The 25,548-nt window shown below is 36.5% G+C and overlaps 1 protein-coding gene across 1 annotated transcript; it reads left to right on the top strand.

Annotated features, from left to right (window-relative positions):
• Positions 1 to 1,219: 1,219 nt before the first annotated feature.
• Positions 1,220 to 24,990, top strand: cdhr2 (cadherin related family member 2). The gene is made up of 31 exons (XM_053239415.1): positions 1,220 to 1,319; positions 4,415 to 4,472; positions 5,137 to 5,202; positions 5,563 to 5,702; positions 5,830 to 5,883; positions 5,967 to 6,053; positions 6,299 to 6,388; positions 7,264 to 7,386; positions 8,551 to 8,697; positions 8,968 to 9,043; positions 9,661 to 9,779; positions 10,132 to 10,350; positions 10,747 to 10,902; positions 11,244 to 11,405; positions 12,089 to 12,150; positions 12,632 to 12,869; positions 13,727 to 13,966; positions 15,137 to 15,206; positions 16,067 to 16,648; positions 17,325 to 17,396; positions 17,784 to 17,833; positions 18,220 to 18,383; positions 19,064 to 19,157; positions 19,612 to 19,700; positions 19,813 to 19,887; positions 20,421 to 20,565; positions 20,694 to 20,815; positions 22,160 to 22,273; positions 23,295 to 23,378; positions 23,709 to 23,766; positions 24,234 to 24,990. Exons 1-31 carry the CDS (start codon positions 1,311 to 1,313, stop codon positions 24,375 to 24,377), a joined length of 3,909 nt encoding a protein of 1,302 aa, XP_053095390.1. The 5' UTR covers positions 1,220 to 1,310; the 3' UTR covers positions 24,378 to 24,990.
• Positions 24,991 to 25,548: the final 558 nt, after the last annotated feature.

The following is a 25,548-nucleotide window of genomic DNA, read 5'->3' as shown; positions in this document are numbered from 1 at the left end:
TGTATTAAACTTATGTTGTTTCGATTGATTTTCAGTTGTGTTAAATATATTTAAGTGATGTTACAGGCTATAGGTAACACTCAGGATAATGTGTAATAGGCATCTTTGCTAGATAGCTAACTATATAGCTAGAAGCATGAATGAATTAACATGAGCTAGCTAATGAACGTAGCAAGCTACTGAAACAAAAACAGCATTTGGCTTAGTTTGCTAACTAGCCAACATCACCTTTCGTGATATACTGTTGATCGTGGAAGTGTTGTCCATGTTAGTGTAGCTCACTTGGTTAGTTAAAATAAGAACCGAACAGAAAATAGAACATTTTTGGATTAGTTGTGTCAGTTGTAGGCATGTTAAAAAGTACATTTTGAAGTAATTCCTTAAGTAGTTTTTCAACAGATGACTTACTCATTGTTGTAATTTTCTTTATCACTACTTTTACTCAAGTGAGTTATTACTACATTAGCAGTACTTTCACTCAAGTTGGTGTGTTTTTTACTCTTTCCACCACTGCTCTTGTGTACCACAGCAGAAAAGCCAAAAACACTGGGTTCTCGTATGCTTGAGATCACTAGTGGAATTTCTACCATTGTTTTCTGCAATGAATGATGGCGCTGAAAGATGGTCCTTTGTCTCAGATCTTAATGTGAAAGAGCTCATTAGTGGTAGTCAGAGGGGAAAGCTTGGTTCAGGGATTTCTCACTCTGTGTTTCGTCCACCATATTGGGCCACCATATGTGGCTTAAATAAATTAGCTCCAATGGACGCTAAATCTAGGGATCGATGTGGCGTTTCTATCAATGAAATGCTGTGCGAATCTACAGTCTGAGGTAGAAAGAAATCAGCCCCAGCCTTTTTTCTTACGACCACTGGTGGTGCTATTGCGCTTGGTTCCACTAATGTCATAATTTAAAAAAAGTCCACTTCAAGACATTTGGTAGCCGCAAATAATACAATGTGGATGCCAAGAATTTAGCCTTGTTTTTAATGTACATCCTTTCCTACCAGGGTGGTTTGATGCACCTATTCCAGCAAGCTAGATCATTGAGATTATTTAAAAACATAAATCATGTACAGCTTTGGAGAACTTTGATGTAACATTCATTTAGATCCCCAGACCACAGCACTGAGATCTGTATTGTCAGGTGAGCTCGGAAGTGGTGTTTATTTCCCTCGCACTGTGTTAATGATTCACGTTTACAGCAGTGAGACGGTAAGCAGTTGGGCTCGTACCAGGCAAAGGTCTCACCCTAACCACAGTTTCATTTCACTCAAGAGACGACTCCATCAGAACAGCATCGAGGACGAAAATGGGGAAGGTGAGCCTGCTTTTATGAGAGCTATATTAATACCATGAACAAATAGGAAATATCATCCCAGTCTGACTTTTTTTGTTGTTTCAAAAATCTGTGTGGATGAAAAAAAAAATTATTAAATGGAAAAAAAAAAATGTAACATGAAATTAATTCTAACATGAATTTAAAATTATAATATGTTAATATTCATTATTCATAATTCATTATATAAAGTTGCAATAAGGACAAATGAATCTCTGTGGCATGTTTTAATGAACAATGACTTGTTTTGCTGGTTTTAATTAGATCTGGTTCTTCTTCGGTTTAATTTGACAAATAAAGTGATGATTTTCCCAAAATACAGTTAAAAGAACATAAGAAAATATTACTCTAATAGTATAACAGTACAAAAGAGCATATTACTCTAAATAAAAACATATGCTATGAATATATTGTACATATTCTCTGGTGGTACTTTGTGCCTTTACAAAAATCTCTAATCTTCTTCCTCATCATAAAAGCTTGAAAGTGCAAAGGTCATATAGGAGACACTCTTCATATTGATATGAATATATACTACAAATATAAAAAAAACTAGAATATATTAAATATTTTAAAACTAAAACATATATAAAATATACATGACATATGATTTACAATTATAATGACAAAATCAGTATGAACCTTTTCATTTCAAAGACTTCATCTGAAACAACAGCGCTCTCGCTCAAACATTATATGACCATGGAAATTTTATATTTCAAAAATTCATTCTGTTTATAATTAATTTAAATTGCGTCCTGGAAAGTCCATGGCTGAGCCGTGGCTTTAACTAGCTATGAGAAAACTACCTAGTAGTTTTGGTTTTAGGTTTTTTTTTTATTTTTGTTTTTTCCGCTACATATATACGAGATTTAATGGTGACCATTGGAGGGGGAAAAAAATGGAAAAAGCTGCCTCTCATCTGTTTTAGGTCAAATGTGTACATGCATTTCATGTTGCATTCATTTGTTGAGTGAAATCCTTTTTTTGATGTAAGTAGATTATAATATACAAAATCATGAACCTTTCAGTTCAATGAGATAAAAATTTATTAATGGTAAATACAATTTATTAATGGTAAGATCTCTCCTCTCCTCTTGTTCTCTAATATGAAATCAAGAAAAATAAAAAAAAAATCTCTGAGAAATAGTGATGTAAATTTTGAGGTGGATAAAAAAGAAAGTTCAGGTTCAACAAGCGGTCAAAATAAAAGGTATATTCTTGCAAAGGACCTCAGACCATTTTTATATTAAATCAATTCACCAGGTCATTATTATTATTATTATTATTATTATAGAAATATGAAAGCAAACAGAAAAAACTATTAAAAAAAAAAAAGATAGTCAATTTTCTTGTTTTTGGAAGCTGAAATCTTGAAAGCTCACTGAAACTTGGATTCTGGTCACGACCTTGACCTGAACTGGTTCAAACTGGAAGTTAGGATATTATTAGTGGACCATTTTAAATGACGTTTCTAAATGTGATGTAAATGTGCACTTTTATTCCACTTGTCTACTTTAGAAATTTTCAGGCTAGGAATCTATGCAAATGATTGTTTTTCACACACTCTTCCTTTGTGTCTTTGATTTTTGAACCTTTTACCTCTTTAGCTCTGTAAAAGACCAGTATTTTCTCTTTCAGGTTTTCTAAGAACTATATTCCTGATTCCTGCTGACTCTTGAGTGCTCAAAGCAAACTTCCTGAGAATTGGAGCTCATTTGAACTAAACAAATCAAAACTGCATTTAGTGTTTTAAATGATTAGATAGCTTAATTCGGCACATTCATAGATGCAGTACAAATTACACCAAAGTATTATAAAAGAGAATGTAAAATATGTACAAATATAAATGCACTAACTGACTAAATGTACAGCATATGTACTATATACTGCTTTTTATGTGTGTCGTGCCTCAATTGTTTTATCTGCTCTGAAACGCTTTCCAGACCGAAATCACATAAATAGGAAAGAATATTTAGGCTACGTTGTTGTAACAGGTTTTTAATGGGGGAAACACCATTAAATGAATGTAGAACTGGGTGTAAACTGATATCAATTTTTCTTCCTCACTGACTTGTTATATTCATAGTCCAAAGGTGATACAATATGAGATTGCATATTATAATTATATACAGTATGCGGCGATCTGGGAAAACCAGTTGGATGTCGCTGCTGCTGATTTCTGGCAAACAAAAAAATCGGGTTTTGGCTGCTTGTAGCATAAATATTACAAACCATAAAAAATGGCACCAAAACAACACACAAAGTGTTTTTCTTTACTTTTTAACCTTACCTTGGCTAACTTCCTGCAGAAATCGCATAAGTTAAGAACCCAGTTTAACAAATACGGTGGTGAAAAAGCAGTCAGTCCGTGTAAAGGTGACTCAAACTTTGCTAGCTATGTGTGATTTCCTCACACAGTGAATGTCACGATTTTGATCAAGTTGTTGGATAGCTACGTGCCGTAGAAAAACAGACGTAATACAGATAACTGGCTGACAAAATGTCTGTGATGCTCCTGCACTGCAGTCGGAGTGGAATTTTCTCGCATTTCAATTTTGGGGCATAAACAGATTATAAAATATCTGTTTGTAGTCAAATGGAAACCTTAGTCATGACAGACATTAGAATTGAATTTTTAAAAAATTTTTGTCTAGAGGAATCCTGACACTTGTTAAGTGCTGGAACTTTTGCAATGAATGAAATGGAGATTATATAGAAGAGCTATATATGATACACTTTTGTAACACCTATTTGCAATAAAAAACAGTACAAAATAAATAATAATAATAATAATAATACACAACTCATTGTCATGTATAGGAGAAAATGTCCGAATTTCACCATGCGAAGGATTTTCCCAGGACACCACACATGTAGTAAAGATTATTTTAAACAGTACAACTTCCAGGAAAAAAATGGGTTTGAACTTTCATTGTGTAGGATAAAATATGTACAGATCACATGCAGTGTATTGTTATTAACTGTTCTGAGACCAGCGTAAGGGTGTAAGTGTTGGAGCATTTACTGTGTATTACAAACCTATTTTATAATGTTTTTTTTTTTTCCATCAACAGTTGGACGGCAGGGGAATGGAGAGTTCATTACTTCTGCTCTTAACTCTCTTTGCCACCTGTAAGTATCTAACAGACAGGTAAATTAGATGCACTGATACACTGTTAGTGGTTGCTACACTGCAAGAGTTCAAAGTCTAGACTATTATCTGAGCAATCTTGTTTATTACTGACAGTGTTGGCAGTTATTGTACCCGATACAGAACATTCCTGTAGATATGATGCTAATGTTACGTCGTACTAGGTAATGATGTCACAAAAAAAAAAAAAAAACATTATGTCCAAGTGTGTATATGCTACATAAGGTATAAAACAAAACGCTCCGGGTGTGACACACTCAGAGTTACCGTAAGTACAGCTTGTCATGTTACCAAGAAACCGCGAAGCACAAACTCTTCCGTCCTTAAGACTTGACTTAGTGTTACAGCTTTACCTTTGACACTGGAGACTCCTTCATATCAACAATTACATACATTACTACTGTCAGAGCTGCTGTTATAGAAAGTTAAAAACCTTCTAGCCAATCAGATTCAAGAATTCAACACCGCAGTGTTATAAATGGTTTTAAAAATAGTCACTATGTAGAAATCAGAAAAAATAATGATTGTATACACTGGGATTTGTAATTTCCTAGTAAACTAATGTAACCTCTAACATATGAAATGGTAATGTGATGTTTATCTGAAACTCTTCTTGTAATAACTCAGGTTTTGTGTGTTCCCCAGGCTACAGTCAGAATGTTCCGGTCATTAATATGTCTGTAGTGACAGTGAGGGAAGATCTACTTTCAGGTACAGTACAAGCAAACAGCATGTGATAGTCTGCATCCGATTCTGCGTCTCTATGCGACAAAAATGAAAATGCATCCTCGTCATACGTTGTGAATGGTTTGGAATGGACAGGTTTATGGAGGGTGTTTCTCCTGATAACTGATAAAATCACATCACATCACATCACACTGTAATGGTTTCTCTGATGCTTTTCATTTCAGCCACTAGGTGATTTTCATAAACACTGTATGACAGCTTCTTTTACACCTAACTGGATCTTTTTTGAATAGATGTATCAGGTGCAAGAGTGTTGAGAATGGCTGAGGTAATGCTCCTCTTACCCCATTATGAACTAAAAATGGACAATAATTTTCTCCACAGGCGAATTCGCATTTAAAATCCAGGCATATGATCTAGACAATGACCCTCTGACCTATGCGATCACCCTCGACAAAAATAACCACTTCAGTGTGTCTGCAAAAACTGGTGATGTCTACATCAATAATCCACTCGACCGAGAGGTGATTTTAGCTTCAAGAACATTTTTTAAAAATAAACAAAAAAGCACACAACACACAACAGTATCAATAGTATTTGGTACATTTAAAGGCCAGCAGATCACCTGTTCAATCTTTTTGCTTCCCTCAGACTAACGAGTTCTTTCCAATAACAGTTTCTGTTAGCGATGGAACTCTCACTGCGGTAGGTTTGATTCATACAATGTGGAAATCAGCTCAGGTTGTTCTTCAAAAATTGCTCTCTAACACTAAAGCTTTTGTTTTCAGACAAAAGTAATTAACGTTGTGGTGCAAGATGCAAATGACAACGCACCAGTGTTCCAAAATGCACCATACAACATAAAAGTGCCAGAGGTGGGTGAACATATGAGCATGCACATTAATACATTACACACACACACACACACACACACACACACACACACACACACACACACACACACACACACACACAAAGAAGCCTGAAGTAGACTGTAAGCTTTGGGAGAGCAAACAGAGGTAGTGTAATTTGTTTACGAACATAATATTCTACATATAACCAAAAAATATTTTACAAGTACATAAATCTATGGTTTTCATCTTGATGTGTCCACTCACAGAACACCCCTGTGGGCACTACAGTGTTGAAAGTGACAGCGACGGATCCTGATGACGGATTAGCTGGGATAGTCTCATACAAAATCGATCAGGTATGTTCTTCTTTAGGTAAAAGGTATATGATGTTGGTGAACTTCTTCTCAGCAGTTAAAAGATCACTTCAAGAAATTAAAGTTAAAATGTTAACACTTAGAGAAACAAATTGGTTTCCTCTAAGGGTCCCCCATTGTTAAGGATTCTCAGCTTTCTAATGTTCTATTTGGAACCCTCTCTAAAAGGGAAACACTTCTGTTGTAGGAGACTGCATAGACGTTTTAAGGCTTCCTCCAGAAAGTAAAAAACCAAAGAACCTACTTGGAACCTTCTCTGATAGGGAAATACTCTCTAGTAGGGGTCTATATAGAAGCTTTAAGGGCTCCTCAGAAAATAACAAACCAAAGAACCTACTTGGAACCCCCTCTTTTACAGGAAACATTAGGGTCAGCGTAGAAGTTTAAAGAGTTCCTCAAGAAAGTAACAACCCAAAGAACATACTTGTAATTTACATAAAAGCTGTAAGCATTCCTCCACACAGTAACAAACTAATGAACCTACTTAGAACCTTCTCTGATTGGAGAATATTGGTTTAAGGGTCTACATAGAAGCTTTAAAGGTTCCTCCAGAAAGTTACAAAAATGAACAACCTACATTGTTAAGGTTTCCTACAGAAATCAACAAACTAAACCTTGGAATCTTCTCTAATAGGGAAATACTCTGTTGTAGGGGTATACATAGAAGCTTTAAGGGTTCCTCCAGAAAGTAACAAACCGAAGAATCTTTTGTTTTTTTGCTTCTACATGTGCAGGTTTTGAGTTTTCTTTATGGCACTCAGAGTTAAACATGAATCGAATGGAGGCAACAGTTTGAAGCAATAATTCAATATTATGATTCTGATCAATAATGATTTTATGTCCGTGTGTGTTTGTAGGCCATCCCTGTTGAAGGACTCAACGTGTTCTCTATCTCTCAAAAAGATGGAGATGTTGTGTTGAACGAGGCACTTAGTTTCACAGAGAAGAGCACATTTTATCAGCTACAAATCAATGCGTCTGTGAGTCCATCTTCATTCACGCATGACATTTTTCCACACATCCAAAGTGCTTCATGAGTTTTACTGAATAATACACATTGTGGTCACAAGTTGGAAGAATTGGTCTGGGTAAAGATGTTAGGACACTGCTGTAAGTAAAAGTATCAGACATCCCCTGCTGTTCAGAGATGGTTTGCTCCAGTTTGACATGGATGGACATTTGACATTTCCTGTGCAGAATGTGTAGGCTACTTTGTTGGTTTCTAAAGAGTGTGTTTAGTATTTTTAGGTGTAGGTGGACCACTCTTGAACTGAAGAATAAACACTCATAAGCTTCTGAAGAGAATAAATTATAGATGTAAATTAATGGTGTAGCACACTGCTCTTATTTGTATCTGTTTAGCTCTAAATAGTTGTATCTCTATTCAAATTTAAACCCAAAGTAGGCGTGGCCTAAACCAGAAGTATTTTTTGCACCCTGTCACTATGCCCCCGGAAACACCAAAAAAAAAAAAAACAGGGATAAACGTCAGATGTAGAAATGGCAGCAAATTCTCAGCATGGTATGAATTTTGGCTCTGAAAGTTCCTCAACCTCAGCTACATCACTCCAGTTCACAATTTGTTTCAAATAGAGATATATGTTTTTTAATCTCTCAGTTATTATTTTTTAATTGACATTTGTAGTTTTGACTCGTCTTGGTCTTTAGTCTTGCTAAATATGATCTTGGTCTCAACCGAGAGTTTGTAAAAATAATATTTGTGTCTTTTCTTTTCCCCATGCACAAACTTTGACAAGACATCATTTATTCTTCTAGAAACTTTTGCCTAATCATTGGCACAATTCACAAACAAAGCCAGTTAGATAAAGTAAAGGCTGGGCCTCCGTCTTAAGATAAGTCAGTCTGTGCAACTGGCTAAATGGCCATAGTCTGTTTATATAGGTGTGGGGGCGATTGGGAACAGGTGTGCATCATTAGAAGTCAGGTGACTGAGAGTGTGTGAGTGAGGGTGAGTGATGGGAATTGTAGTAAATGGTGGCCATGTTTGTAGGCCACATGGCATTCTGGGAACTGGAGTTCGGCGCCAAATCCAGCGCTGATATAATAGACACTGACTAGCTAGTTTGGTAGCATATAAAATCTCACTATAAAGTTAGCATATAAACGTCATGTTATCATTTCAGGACGGCGGTGGACCACTTCACAGTGAAACCAACGTCATTCAGTCCTCCAGCGCCACTGCCTTCATCACAATAGTTGATATACCAGACCTCGATCCTCAGTTCTTAAATCTCCCAAACACAGCTCGTGTGATGGAGCATTCACCGGTTGTATGTACCACCACCTTTTTTTTCCCCACTCTTCTTTCTAAGCTTGATAGCTTTACTTTTATTGTTAAGGGTCTAAAACATAAAAACCAGTTTCGATTTTATTTCACTGTAAATTAGCTACTCTGCATTTTGTTTTTTTTTCCCCATGAATGCCTATGCTCTTGTCTGAACATTTTGTCCATCTGCATTATCAGTAATGTTTTTTCTATACTGGACATAGAACTTTGTTTACAAACTATATAAATATGAATGTGATATTTCTTTTTCCAGGGGACATCCGTGTTTAAGGTTCTGGCCAGAGATCCAGACACAGGGATCAATGACATCATCAATTACTCCATCCAGGGTGAAATAATTTTTACTTTAGTTTAAAAATAACTGATTTTGAAGCTTCCTTATAAACAATTTATGTTTTTATGGGTGATGGGTGGCATGGGGATGAATGCAATTGCAGATATTAGAGTGAAGTACATGAAAACAAAGACTACAAACATGAAAGAAAAAAAAAAAAGAACTAGCCATGCTTGGCAAGAACATGTCCACAATGTAGGTAGCGTATAACAGCACAACCACTAACAGCTAAACAATGAGACACACACAATCCAGAACTTAAATAGTGACACTAATTAGGTGAAACATGAAACAGGTGTGGGTAATCTGTGAGGCATGTGACTTGGTCATGTGATGTGCTGGGGCTGATGGGAAGTGTAGTTCTGTGCTGTATTTGGGACTACCACGACACAGTGAAAATTATTATTATTATTATTATGATCATTATGATTAGGAACAGATATTTTACTTTGTTTGTATGTATTTATTGGTTGCAAAAAAATTGATTTTGTAATAACAATAATAATAATAATAATAATAATAATAATAATAATAATAATAATAAGCATTGAGACTTGCAATCTGTTTGCAGAGTAGATTGTGAACTAAACTTTGTTTGTTTTTTTTTAACAGATGCCAGCGTGTCCGGTCTGTTCCAAATAGATTCGGGTACTGGCGTTGTTACTGTCATGGCTGACATTGACCGAGAGGCCTTACTGGACTCTGATGCTATTGTGAAGCTCACTGTGAAGGTAACAATCTTACCTACTGTATATAAACACTATAAACACTTTTGTAACTGTAGGTGTTGATGCAGTGCTTTCCATTTAGTCAGTGTTCACTATGATTTAAAAGCTTGTAATGTTTAAAAATGTGACTTGATTTATAATAATCAACAACAATAACTATAATAACAACACTAATAATACTAAAAATAATAATATCAGAGAAGACACATCTTATCCATATAATGAATCTGGCTAAATTCACTAATATAAACTACAAATACACTGTTCTAACTCGTTAGAATTCCCGCAATGTTTGTGTTACTCCAAAAGTTTTCCAAATTAGGTTGTAATTCCTTATACTCTGTGTTTTTCCCAGGCCACTGAAGCTAGCTTGAATGTGAATGGCATCCACGCGAACACCACATCTACGCTCGATATCCAGATTGACGATGTGAATGACCAAAAGCCGCTCTTTTACAAGTGCAACGGGGTGGATTGCACACAGACGAACGAGTTCACCGGCGAAGTGGACGAGCATGCGTCCGTCGGTCTGTCCATCACAGGATTAAACATGACGGTCAGAGATATAGACTCGGTGAGATGAAGCTCATTTTCAATCTTACAAGGACAGACTGGAGAACGTTCCAGTGACCCACACTATTAAAGCAATACAACTGTAATTTGTTTTAAAGTACCCTATTATAAATAAACCTCATCCAAATGATGATTAATGTAAATATACAGTATTGGTCCTTCATGCTTATGGTTCCAGCTGTTAAGCAGGGTTGTGTGGAAATATGAACATATGGAATGAAACAGCTATTAATTTAACTTTTTTGGTTCCACTAACATTCTTTTTTATTCAGATTTCAGATATATTACTGCATAACTGAAACACATAATGGCACTGATTCTAGTAAAAAATGGTTCAGAAGAACTTTGATACATATGTTTTTTTTTAACTGTTTTTTATATTATTTATTGCTTTCAGAACGAAAACAGCCGTTTCAGGCTCCACCTCGAGGGAACAGATAAGGACGCGTTTTCTGTCTCACCCACAGATGACATGTCGGACCGAGCTGTTCTGATCCTGATCAAAAACCCAGCCGATGTCGACTACGAGAAAAAACAAACCATGATCGTGCAGGTGGGAGTGTGAACAAGTGCAGTGGATTAGAGCAGCACGATATGTCATTTGTTAATTGTTATCACTGTATTCAGATGGTGTTCGTTTCTAAAATAACCAGATGGCTAGGAATTATCAGTGAGTGGGTGTTTTTTTTTTTGTTTTTACTATGAAACAGACTTTGTCAAGTGCTATTATGGTGGTTATAGATAGCTGAGGGATCCTATCTTCTACCCATCTATCTAGTCAGTTTACGAACAAAAAAACCTAGTTCGTTTATAAATATAATATTCCAATTAGTGTGTAATGAAATAAAGTGTGTTTGCTGATTAAAATTCAAAGGGCTTCTTTGGTTTATTCAGGTGGTGGCCACAGATGCCGGAAAACCTGAATTTGTGTCTACAGCTACGGTCACCATTAAAGTCAACGACAAAAATGATAACAGCCCTACATTTGAAAAAGATGACTATAAATTAACTGTTCCAGAGCACTGTGAAAATGGCACCATCTTGGACACCATTACGGTAAGTGTGGGGTGTAGCCTAAGTATGGGTTTAGTCCCAGTTTTTTGCTTAGTATTAGTTTGGATTTAGTCTCAGTTTGGATGTACTACAAATTTGGGCTTAGCCTCAGTTTGGGTTTAGTACCAGTTTGAGCTCAGGTTCAGTTTGGGTTTAGTGCCAGTTTAGGTTTGGTCTCAGTTTGGGTGTAGTTCCAGTTTGGGTTTAGTCCCAGTTTGTATTACTATAAGTTTGGGATTAGTACCAGTTTGGGTTTGGTTCCAGTTTGGTCTCAGTTTGGGTTTAGTCCCAATTTGGGTTTAGTCTCAGTTTGGATTACTATAAGTTTGGGATTAGTACCAGTTTGGGTTTAATCCCTGTTTGAGCTCAGGTTCAGTTTGGGCTTAGTGCCAGTTTAGGTTTAGCCTCAGTGTGGGCTTAGTAGAAGTATGGGTTTAGTCTCCGTTTGTGTTTAGTATCAGTTTGGACTTAGTCTCAGTTTGGGTTCAGTTGCAGTTTGGGCTTGTTATTGGTTTGAACTTAGTCCCAGTTTGAACTTAGTCTCAGTTTGGATTTAGTACAAGTTAGGGTTTAGTATCAGTTTGGGCTTAGTCTCAGTATGGTCTTAGTCTCACTTTGAGCTTAGTCTACAGGCTGTGGATCTGCCTTCACTTACCATTTTTTAAATCATTTTTTGTGTCCTTCAGGCGACAGACGCGGACGCGCTGGACGATGGCCTCCTCACCTACAAACTGTTCCCGGAGAGCATGTATGTACCGTACACATGTCAGACTCTGTATTTCAGATGCAGTGTTTCAGCTCCATGATATATCTCTGTGTCTGATCACATTAGTATCAGCCTAATGGGTAAATCTGTCGCTCTTAAAATGTAACACTTGGTGCACAATTTGGAAACGTAATGCTATAGTTATGTAATCTCATAAGCGTTACATATTCCCTGTTTGTACTTACTTACTGCTTTCAGTCAGATGTGCGTGTATTTAGTGAACAAATTTCACAACATAACCACTTGTGTTAGTTCTTGGCATTATAAACTTGGTCATTTTCATATGTTGCTATGTATTTTAAAATCCAAAATTATACCATGTTGAATTCTGAATCCTGATTGGTTAGGAGTTGATTCATTTTCTATAACAGCAGCGCATTGTAATACATTACCGTTTCCCTAGTGGGAATCATCACATCTTACGATTTTCTTTCCTTTGCTTTTCTTTGCTGTCTTTTCGCAGACCATTTGATGTCTTCCCAAAAAATGGGACAGTTTATGTGAAAAATGGAGAAAAGCTGGACCGCGAGAGCAAGAACACATACTCTGCGACGCTGCAGGCCCGAGACTCAGCGGGGAACGTGGGCACCACCGTGCTGGATATCACCATCGAGGACATTAATGACCAGACACCACAGTTTATCCGAAATCCATATGAAGGCTTCTTTCCCGAGAACAAAGTGCTGGTGTTTCAAGTCAAGGTGAGGGAAAATATCATTCGAACAAATACCAAAAGCATTTGAAACTGGTCAGGATGATCATAGCACATAAGTGAATAGTTTTACAACACTGAAGAACTACAGTAAGGTTAAAGAGCACCACATACCCTTAGTTGAGCCTGCAATGTGCCTGCATTGTAGGATGAGGGAACAGTATGAAAATGAAGTTTTTCCATGTGTCGATTGCCCTTGATTGCCGTAGTAGGCACAGATTTCAGAGTGATCCTCCAGGAGAGTAAAATGAACCTGAAACTCAAGCATTACGGTCAATTAAAGGCAATGAGGCAATCAAAACATGCTATGAACTCAAAATAACATAATAAAAGTGTACAGTGTAAGTGCGTGTCCTGTTAATAATGTAGCTGAGAATGGAAAAGGAAAGCAACGTACCACCTTTATAAAGGTAGTGTTAATTAATCATAATTACACAAAACCTTCTCAATATTTTGAGATTCTGAAACATAATTTTGAAAAAACAAATAATCGTTTTATTTTGCCATGGTTGGAAATGGGCTTTACGCAAATTTAATACCGACCCTTTAGTCATATTCTTTTGTGGACGTAATTGCTGTTCACAGAATGACTTTCAAGCTGTGGGCAATCACACTGCAGGTGCAAGATTAATCGATTTACCCTGTATCTTGCACTCTTAAATAGAAAATTTTACACATTGCAAGTTGATTGAGGCATCAAAAACTCTGGATGAAGCGTGCTAGTAAATCAGCTTGCACATTTGTTCCCCTAGTGTTAATAAGTTTGGACACACAAATCTTTAATAGATCAGACTTAGACTTCCATTATAAGTGACTTTCTGTTTGTGTTGAAAAATCTTTGTTTAGGCTCAAGATGACGATGAGCCAGGCTCTCCCAACAGCATCATCAAGTACAGCATTGAGCCTAGTGAATACAGTAGCAACTTCACTATCGATGAGAACACTGGGGAAATAAGGAGCAAAGGCCCTCTGGACCGCGAAGACATCGATATCAATCTGAAAGGAGTGATCACGCTGAACGTGACAGCTACAGACATGGGCACGCCACCTCTGTCCAGTACGGTCAAATTCATCATCAACGTCGATGTGAGTGTTTAGACCCTTCAGAGTACATATACTTACATCTAACAATGCACTATGATGATTAACACCTTTAATTAGTACCTAAGTTGTGGCTAAGCTGTCTTTTATAAACATTAATAAGAATGCAACAACAGTGAACAAATCATAAATTCAAGAAACATCAATGTGCTTGCCAAGTGCAATGGTTGGGTTGCCAAGGTGTGTAGCATCGGCTAGGATTTAAAAAAAAACAAACAAACAAAAAAAACGTCTGCTAATGTAATATGTAATATTTTGCATTTGTACACTGTGTCCTGAGAAATTATACTTAAGTGAAAGTATAGATAGATTGTGTTAAAATCTTCAGTTTTCAACTAAAAGTGGAAAAATCCAACCACAAAATGTACTCAAGTCAAAGTAAAAAAAAAAAAAAAAACATTACTGCTTTTAAATGTATTCAAGTATTAAAAAGTAAAATGTAAATGTTTTTAACTGATGAAATTAAGTTGATCATGTTTTTTTTTATGTGAAAGTTACTTATTTAAATGCCTTTTTGCATGAAAACATCATTCAATTTCGGTAAGATTGCAATATTTACGATTAGCTAGAATTGGAATTGCTGCCTAGCCAATTTATGTTAACTACTAACACTAGTGCGAGTCTAACCTGGCATTAGCAAAGAAAACAGGCCAACATAGTTAGCGAATTAGCAAAACTTACCACCGTGCTTTTTCAAATTAGGAAGCAAAGTAGACATGTCAATTTATACAAGTCTTTGCATATTCCAGTATATCGTAGCGTACTGATCTTGCTTGTTGTTCCGCAACACACTGCGGAAGCGTATCTCCTTGTCCCGTTGTCCAGTCCACTGATTTGTCCACCTCTGTGTATCATTCCCAAGATTTATACAATGAAGTTTTGGAAATATTGATTTTTTTTCTCTTAGGAGACAGAATTTAAGACTCAAGGTCTTAAATGGCACCCTAAGCACAATTTTGGCATTGTCAAGTTAAATTTTTGACTTAAGGACTTCAGGAATTCAAATTTTTCTCCATTGTTAGCTTTAATCTCGCTACATTTGCTGTATTGCTGTCCTCTACCAAGATTATTCTTATTTTTAATCTTATTAGTGGTCAATCATTATCAAGCTTTTCTCGTATTATGCTTGATTCCACATCTTATATTTTAATCCAGGATGAAAATGACAACTCGCCTATGTTCCTGCAAACAGAATACACCTTTCATGTGAAGGAAAGCGAAAGAGGCAAGTTATTTTTGTTTGTGTATGTAGACAGGTTAAATTATTATTAATAATGCTCTGTAGTTAATGTGTACAGTTTATTTTGCATGTGTACATGCACGTGTAACATATTTTACCTGTATTTTTATACTGTTAAAAGTAGTTTGGTATGATGATAGTCTTACGGTATAGCACTATTTATACGACAGTTAGTGCCGGTCCACTAATTTGCTTGGATGAGTGGCGTTCCAAGAGTGCTTATACTTAGCATTCTTAGTATACCGCACTGGGACGTTTGACTGTGTGTATCACTCCACTCGGCTGTGTTCGCTACATAAAATTCCACTTCCTAGTTCAAAATTGTTACTACAGTTAGTGTAACATCATCAGCAATATCATCTGCAATATTTTTTTAGGAATATAACGTTTGATTTAAAATATGAAAGCTCGTCGGATGAAGACGAAAAGGAAGAAGGGAAGATAATTAATGAGAATGTATAAGTCAGTGTGAGCTAGCTATCTAGCTAGCTGACGGGCTATAAATTGAGTGAGTGTAGCTTCTTCTGGATCTATGTCTATATCTATATCTATAAACAGAACATTTGGTCATATTGTATCTAAAATGTCAGTTACTGGATATTAATTTCTTGTTTATAGAACTATCGTATAAAAGCAATAATGCGCTCGCAATCGTGCGGTTATGCTGAAGATCGGCATGGCTGTGATTAGCTACGGTACTGCAATATTGCATAATTGTGTAGCTTAATTTCGTGTTGTGATTGTCTTGTTGCAACTGTTGCGCTAAAGTCAACATGCAAGACAACCTGTAAAGAATCTGTGACCTTTGGGATTTTAAAAAAATCACCTTGTACTTCCTCCCGCAGGCGCCTTTGTGGGTTATGTGTACGCGACCGATGGTGATCAAACCGAGTTCAACAACCGCATCTCATTTAGCATTAAAAGTGGCAGCGGGGGCACCTTCCTGTGCCTGTCAGAGCTTGATGGTACAGGCTACCGAGGTAAGATCTTGGTGGATCCAGATGTGGAGCTGGACTATGAGAGTGAAAACAAGAAGTATACGCTGACGGTTGAGGCCACAGACCTGAGCGGGAATGCTGCTACGTGCACGGTATATATAGAAGTGGATGATGTAAATGACACGCCACCTATTTTACCTACCATGACAACGTTCAAGGTGGAGGAGAACACACCAGGGGGGACGGTAGTAGGGAAAATTGTTGGGAGCGACGCGGACGGGAACCACTCACTGGTCTACGAGCTTGTTTCTACCTCATGCCACAACACCACATGGACTCCATGTGAGGAGCAATGGTTCATTCTTGAAAGCAGCGGGATTGTGATGACTGCAGAGGGTATAACAATCGATTATGAGGTGTACACTCAGGTGAAAATGACGGTTCGAGTGGTGGACCTTTACACGGAGAAGGGCAGGAACAGCACAGAAGGTGAGTTGAAAGAGGAATACACACAAAATGACTGCAGGCAACATTTACTCATGATCATTTTATCCAAGGTACAGTGGCCACCATATACAAATGTTAAGTGACCAATGATTAAAAATGATTATTTGACAGGTATAAAACGATTTCTAGATTCCATTTCTAGACGTTGTGCAATCGTCTTTGCGCTCACTGCTCCATTTAACGCCATAGAGTTATTATTGCACCTAGTGGCCAAAAATGGGACACGCTAACAGAGGCCCATTGGGGCAGGTATTGGGCTGCCCCATGGCAAAGGAGGAGCAGCAGAGAGGACAGTTAATAACAAGGTTGCCAGGTTCAGGTTTTTAACGCCAAATTGGGATAGTTTAAAAATACACTGCGGCCACCAAGATATAATATAATCTGAATTAAATCCAATATATTTACGCAAACAAAGGCAAAGTCTAAGTGCAAACTTTAAAAAAACAACAAAAAAGAATAGTGCGCCTCCTATTTATATTTATGTTATAATTATGTACCTTTTTTCAGTCGTTTAACTGTGCAACATTTTTTATCTTAAATTTTAAGCTGTAATTTCATAATAATTTCAGCAACTAGACTTTTACCTTTGCTTTACCAACACATAAGTACATCAAACAAGTCCATTTTGGTTTTTGATGGATATTATGATCTCTTTCAGATTTCGTCACGATTGATATTATTGACATGGATGACAATGAACCTGTGTTCATCCCAGTCCAGGAATTTTTTGGTAAATCTTAAAACAATATTTAAAATCAAAAGTTTATTTTTAGAATTAGTGCAAACTGATATGTGTAACGTTGTATTTCTAGTTTGAATGTTGAATGTCTAAATGTTTAAAGTCCTTCAGTAACTACTGTTCTCCATTTAAATGTTTGGTGTTTTTTTTTAATTATTATTTTCCATTTATCAGTATAACTTAATCTTTTGTTACATATTTGAAGGTTACAATAATTATTACTAATGATTACCAATAAATACTACATTTCTACATTTCTACTTCCTTCTCATGTTATACATTATACTTTAAAAATTCTATCAACAATTAATAAATTCATAAAGAGATGTAAAAGTATTAAAGAACATTATATATTAATCTGAAACCTCCATCTTGTAGTCCTGATTTCTGAGAGCATTGAAGAAGGCAAGAGTGTGGCCCAGGTTTCTGTGAGTACTTTTTATGCTTTTTAATTTACATTTAAATTAAATTTTTCATTCTGTTTTGGACACTGATTCATTTGGGATTTATTCTCTATAGTTAAAAAAATAATATATTATCTAGGTACCTAGACATTCCTATGCCTATTTCAAATCTTAGATTAGAATGGACTTTATGTCTAGTGTATGGAACATTTCTTAAATTGCTGACATTCTTGGAAGAAACAGTAACTAGAAATAGACCTCTAGGATTTGTGACATGTCTAAAGACCAGAGAAATGACCAGGAAGGTTCAGTGACAGCTTTTAACATAAACCACCAGGATGTTTAGGTGCATATACGTATACGGTATGTATTTGAATTTTGATCTTCATGTTGTTGTTATTTCTCAAAAGGCCAAGGACAAGGATTCGGGAGACAATAAGAAGATAACGTTTAAGGTCACATTAGTGCAGTTTGTCAGCAACAACCAGAATGACGTGCCAACGGAGCTAGACCTAATTTTCTACGCTGAAACTGAGCAGCCGGATGAAAATGAAAACTATAAAGGAGTTATCAGGTAAGATTATACCACAGTGCCATCTAATTCTCGATTCTGATTGGTCAGAAGGTGTTGATGAATTTTCTAAAAGAGCAGCTCTTACTAAAGAAAATTCACAGGTTTCTATTAATGTGCTCGTTCTAAAATATTAACATTTCTATAGTAACAACTTGCACAGAGACTAAATTGTTTTCTAATCGTTCCACAACCTTAAATGTAACAGAACAAAAATGTCCAATGTGTCATTCTTTTTATAAATAAAAAATTGTAATCATTGGAAAATTGCTGTGGTGTAAGTGGAATAAAACACTTTGGGATGCTGTAATTGAAAATAATCAACTTTGGGGCGGTAACAGTAGCTCCGCTTCATGCCAGGCCTCATCATACCATCCGTTGGTCTTTATTATTTTTATCTTTATTATTTTTATTATTTATTGGTCTTTAACCCCTGTCCTAGAGGCTTGCACATGTGAGCAATAAGATGCCTTATATTTTGAGATCATGAAAGTCCTTTATTATTATTATTATTATCATGAGCAGCTTTGTCAGAACTTTTATTAACACTGCTGTTCCAGAATCGTTTTTTCACACTTCCCTTGAAATTGCTCTGAAAATAAACTACAAACTGCTTTAAAGCTTTTCCTGGCTCCATCCTGAATATTTAAATGAACAAATCTGTTCATGACATTGTTTCTCAGGTCCAAAAATACACTGGAAGCTGATAAACAGGGGAAGTACTTGGTGACTGTGGAGGCAAAGAGCCTCAATCTCAGTTCGACTGAGGTACTGGAGGTAAGTGCCATGATACTTACTATGGCTAATTTCTGGAAAACAGCTAAAAATCTGAAAATGTAATTTTTGTGTTAATAATCTACATTGACCTCTCTATTTAAACACAAAGCATAAATCTATTTCACCAGAACAACATGGAAATGTTTTTATTTAGTCTACTTTCTTACCTTGCGTTGACGTCTGCTGTCTTGCTGTTTATCAAACACGGTTGTAAAAACAGTCTGTCTCTGTAAAGATGTCTTAAATCTTGCTAGCTAAGAGTGATTTCCTCACACATCATCATCAAAACAGAGAAGAGTGCACTGCTTACACACTCTGTACAGATGGCAGCGTGCAAATTTAAAAAAACAAATGTTTGCATGAACTAACAGAATACAAGTGACTAAATCAGTCAGTCAAGCAATTTCTCATGTCCAAGTATTTTCTGTTTTTTTATTTTTTTTATTTTTCGCAGCTCATCACGGTGGACAAGTCTTACAAGGTCGGCCTCCGATTTGATTCAACAGTAGAAGAAGTCAACGTAAACCTGCCGAACATCAGACAGTGAGTGTTGCAGAGTCAGAACCTGTTTAGCGTACACGCTTCAGCTCGTTATCCATCACTTCAAGTGTTAAGCAAAAGAGGTAAAATGCTGCTGGTGTGGAATGTTTTTCAGGGCCCTGACAGGAGCCACAAAAGCAATGGTGCATATTGTTAAAGTGTCAGCCTCATCAAGTGACACCACACAGAGGTAAGATCATGCGAAAACGTAGATAAAGTTCATATGTGCAATATTCATGCATGTGTCATACTTATATGTGTAATTAACTTTAGTGTTATTAGTATTAAAATTCCATAACCCTTGTATTATCATTAAGGTATGATATGAGACGATACAATGCGTCTCAATATCTCAATCCAACTTTTATAAAAGTTACATAAATTCATCATAATATATGATAATGTCAATATTGTGATAAATGTCACAATACCTTTTTGAGATATTGCAGGTGTAGCAATATATTTTATAACAAATTACAAAATAAAAAAATTTCAAATTTAATTATAGAATGACCTTATTATTCCTCCTTTTCAGTGTTAAATAATTTAATTGTTATTAAATGATCAATCAACTCACAGTTTTATCTGACACATCATACTTTTTATCCATTTAAAGTTACATTTATAGTAGCAAAATGTTACTAGTGTTGCAGGAAGCAAATTGAAGATGCCATTACACTATTGTATGATCATTGTCTTAACTTTTGTTTTTTTGTTTCCCAGGAAAGTGATGACTATTCTAGAGGCTTACTTCGTGTTTCTGAACGGGACAGCCCTCGACTCGGATGATGTGGGGAGGATCCTGAACTCACAGTCCGTGTATGAAGAGTACGGCGTCATCTTGCAGCAGTACGGTCTCACCGGCATTGTAAGAAACAGGAAAACTTGTGCCATTTTTATCTTATATGTGGATTATAAAGTACAATAGTGTCTTAAACGTTGCTTATTCACGAACTAGTTTGTGGTTTGTTTACTCTTGGTTAATGGTTTTTGCAGACGGGAAACATAGAGACGACAAATGAAAACAACACAGTGTTGTTCATTATGGTGGGACTCGTGGCAGGGCTCGTGATCGTCCTGATCGTCACCACAACGTCACTGGTGTGCATTAGGAAAAAGTAAGACATCACACACTCATGGGAAACTTACCTTGCATCAGTGCAGTGGTAGCTTAGTGGTTAAGATGTTGGACCACTGACTGGAAGGTCATAATTTCTCGCTGCCACTGCTGGGTCCTTGAGCAAGGCCATTAAGCCTCAACTGATCAGATGTATAAATTATATAAATCTAAGTTGTTCTAGATAATGATGTCTACTGAATGTCGTGCATCAGGGGCAGCTGGTATAAATTATATCCCTTCCTGTCTTTCAATATAAGGATTCATCTTTTTTTTTTTTGCTGTTAACAAATGTTTAGAAATTAATGACTTTAATAGCAGGGGACATGGTGGCTTAGTGGTTAGCACCGTTGTCTCGCACCTCCAGGGTTGGGGGTTTGATTCCTGTCTCCACTCTGACTGTGTGTGTGGTGGAGTTTGCATGCTCTCCCTGTGCTTCAGAGGTTTCCTTCCCCAGTCCAAAGACATGCATTGTAGGCTGATTAGCATCTCTAAATTGTATGAATGTAAGTGTAAGTGTATGTGTGATTGTGCCCCAAGTCCCCTGGGACAGGCTCCCCACTACCCTGTGTAGGATAAGTGGTTTCAAGAAAATGGATGGACTTTAATGGAACAAAAGACAACAGCACCACCAGTGGAGAAATTTACACAGAGACTGGGGCTGATTTCTTTCTAGCCCAGACTGTAGATTCATTGACAGTTGTGTCAGGTGATTACACAGAGTGACACACCCTCCCCCCCTAGAATTTTTCTTTATTTAGGCTGATATTTTTTGTCCCACATTATCAGCAATTTGAGAAGGCACATGTTAAATTCAGCTGTGGGCGTAATGAACGCGAACAAGCTGGATTATTTATTCTATCATCCTTTTTCCCCATAATGCCTTTGAAAGAGAAACTAATAGACTAGTAGATAGACTGATCTCACATTTTCCAATCAAAGTACAAATTACAAATGGCAAAAGAACAGATGACAAAACCATATATTTGTGGTTTCGGGTTTGTACTATTAAAAAATTTTATTAAAAATTACAACTTTTCTTGTTAGCATATTTGGTATTAAGAGGAAACATGGCCTGAACCCAGTAGGGCACTACAGACTTAATTAAATTAAAAAATTTAGAAATCCTGAATGCAGCTGAATGCAGTCTATCTGCTTTTAAGTGTGGGTGTGTGTGTGTGTGTGTGATAGTTTTCCCTACATCATTCTTATTATGTCATCAGTGAGACCTTGTGATATAATTAATTGCTCAGTAATGTCCTGCACTGGAGTTATACTGGTATTGCTGCACATGGTGTTTAACTGACATTTTAAAATTCGTTTAATTTGCGTTTCACTTTTCTAGGTACAAGACAAAGCTGAAGGCGGCCAAGGCCATGAACACGGCAGCCATGGCGGCTACTGAGTACCAGAAGGATGGGCCTGTTGTTCCTGGAACCAACAAGTACACCAGAGAGGGGTGAGACAGACACACACATAAACACACACACACAAACAGCTACTCACTGAAATTTGCTGGATTGGATTAAACTAAGAAAATTATATTGACCAGCATGATGATATTATTTTAGAGTGCAATAATTAAAATTTAGACATTTTAGACAGGAGAAAAAAAAAAACGAATCTAGTAACACAGATTCACATTTTTTCCCATCTAAATAATCAATTCATACTCGCATATTTCAAACTAGCAGCATTATATTTTGCGTGATACAGTAAGTAAATCAGAAATAGGTTTACGTTTAAAATTAGGCTATAATGGTAGATTTACAAAAAAAATGCTATAATAATTTATATGCTAGCATATAATTTATATGGTAAAATATAATTCATATTTATATACTATAATAATGTTTTTAATCTATTGTAATGGGCAAGAATGACATACCATGTCTATAGGTTTAGCCTTGTTTAAAAAAATGCCAAAATTAAGTAAAATACGCATGAACATGCAGTTAGGCTTCAATGTTGTCCTGTCATCTCAAATAGCCTAATATTAGCTATGTAAGCTAGTTAATAAACTAGCATGCTGCTAATAAACAAGCTCGTGTTTGGGGCTGTGGGATTTCAGTAACCAAGTATTGCGTTACGTTTTCATATTTCAAGTGATTTATTTAACAGCAGGCAATCCTTTTAAAATGTACCATTAAACCCATCCCTAACATTAAACTTGACAGCTAGCTCACTAGCAACTGCCTGCTAGCTAACCACTTGCTATCTAGCTAACTGCTGACTAGCTTGGCACAAGTGAGATTTAAATTTCTTAGCCTTAAGATGATGTACATTATCATATTCTGTGTGATTTCTTTAGCAGTCACCAAAGCTGTGAAAACTTAGCATCATAACAATTAAATATTTGTTTATCAGTAACATTAGCTAGGTTAGGTTTAGTTAGCTTAGCACTCTTTGATTATTAGCCCATGATAATGATGTGAGTGTGTGCTAAGCGTGTTTTTTGTGTTCTGGTGTTTGTTCTGCAGAGCGAACCCGGTCCTCAACCTGAACATTGATGCTTCCACAGACCTGGGCTTTGATGAGGAGGCATCTAGTGCAGACAGAGAGAGGTAACTATCACCACACACCACGCTTTCTATATTTTCATACTCAGTTAACCCATTTACACTGAGTTATTTGTGACGTGTTTAGCTATTCTGGTGTTAATTTGTGTGGTTGATGTTTTTTTTTTTTTTTTTTCATTATTCCTGTGAGGTGAATTCATTCCTTCCAGAGCTCTCAGAATCGCTCATGCTATCTCATTTTATAGCCTCACCCCAAACAGAGCCCCTCCTCTGCTCCCCTTCTGGCAGCTAAGCTTTATTCCATCAGGAATGAATTACAATAAGCTGTTTTGTTGTGTGATTCTGATCGTGTGGATGTGCTCTGTGTGTTTACAGCCTCAATTCTCTGGACATGGATGTGAATTTGACTGATAAAGACACAGTGCCAATGATGGTAAAAAAAACAAACATAAAAAAAACCCATTAACGTTTTACTAACACAAATAAAGCGCATGTGTATAAAATGTGCAAGAGGAGTATAGATAGTGCTGAATGGATGGATGGATGGATGGATGGGTGAATTGGTGGATGGAAAAATGGATAACTAGCTATCTAGGATGGATGGATGGATGGATTGATGGACAGCTGGATGGATGGATGGATGGATGGACAAATAAAAAGATAACCAGCTAGCCATAATAGATGGATGGATGGGTGAATCGGTTCATGGAAAAATGGATAACTAGCTAGCTATAATGGATGGATGGGTGAATTGGTGGTTGGAAAAATGGATAACTAGCTAGCTATGATGGATTGATGGATAAAAGGATAGATTAACTATGACAGATAGATAGACAGATAGATAGTGTTGTTTATATATATATATGACATCTGTTCATGGAAGTGTTTTCTCTTTGCTAGATCATTGAGGAAGAAGAGGAAAATGGCGACTCTTTGTACATTGAACCCCTGGGTGCAGCGTTGGCTCAGAGAGGGAAGAAGAAAGGCTCAGAGGGTGCCAGCTTCACCTTCACCAACCCATCACTCAGCACCACAGACCTGTAACACACCATCACTCAGCTCTGAGCTGAAACTGGAAACACCACCACTCCACCTTCAGCCATAAAACTATACAGCTAGTTCTATAAATGGAACAGTGCAGAGTCAGCTCCTGTGGGTTAACATGCCTTTTTTTTTTTTTTTTAAAACCTCAGGAGACTGGATTTAGGATTAGAGACAAAAGCTTTCTCTCTTGCTTTCTCAAAGCAGTTTTCAGCAAATGTCCTAACACTAAAAAGCATCAATTAATGTTAATGTCACACAGTTTGTTTTTCATGTAACAGCCTGATTGGATACACACTCTCATTACGACAGAAACATTATCTTAACATTTGACTCGTTTGAAACTGGATTGTAGAAATCTGTGATGTTTTAAAAATTGTGCTGCTCTGTTTTATGTGCAAAAGAGAATAGAAAGAAATGATCACCCCCCCCCCCCCCCCCCCCCTTTATATCTGCACTTTAAATCACTTTATTATATTTTACAATTATAATTTTACTTGCCTATATCTTTTTTATGTATATTTTGATTTGATGTATTATTTTTTTCCTATTACATTTTCTGATGTAACCTGCAAACTTATCGTAATCCTCATTGGAAATAAATATTTATACCACGGTGCTGCTGAATTCTCAAATCTCAAATCAAAGATCGGTCAGAAGGTGTTGATTCGTTTTCTATAACAGCAGCTCTGACAGTAGTGCAGTTGCAAATCACAGTTTTATATTATTGTGCTTGATCTAAGTCATTTCTATATTATTTCTTTCATTCACAAGGACTTGTACGATGGCCGCATTACACTCGTCTAATAATAAACAGATTTTAAAAACGTGTTTATTTAACAAAGTAAAAACGTATAATTGTCGACTGTTGACGGTGATGCTTTCTGTAAAGGGATGTTTGTTAAACATTTGGGGAAGGAGTCTCCGGTGTCAGCGTTTCCACCAGGGGAAAGTCTTCAGGATAGAGGAGTTTAAAGATGTTTAAAGAGTTTTTCTGGTTTCTCGGTAAAGCTTCGTTTTTTTTTGTCTTATTACCCTCCAGAGAGAAAAAAGAGAGGCTGGTATCACAGGGACTGGTATGACTGTTTATAGCTGCTATAACATAAGTAATAAGAAGAACTAACTTATTTCATGGACATTCCAAAACATAAAATATAAATATTAATGGTTGAAT

Source organism: Pangasianodon hypophthalmus, chromosome 13 (genome assembly GCF_027358585.1).
Source record: "Pangasianodon hypophthalmus isolate fPanHyp1 chromosome 13, fPanHyp1.pri, whole genome shotgun sequence".
Lineage (NCBI taxonomy): Eukaryota > Metazoa > Chordata > Actinopteri > Siluriformes > Pangasiidae > Pangasianodon > Pangasianodon hypophthalmus.
This window is presented reverse-complemented; position numbering and strand designations above follow the sequence as displayed.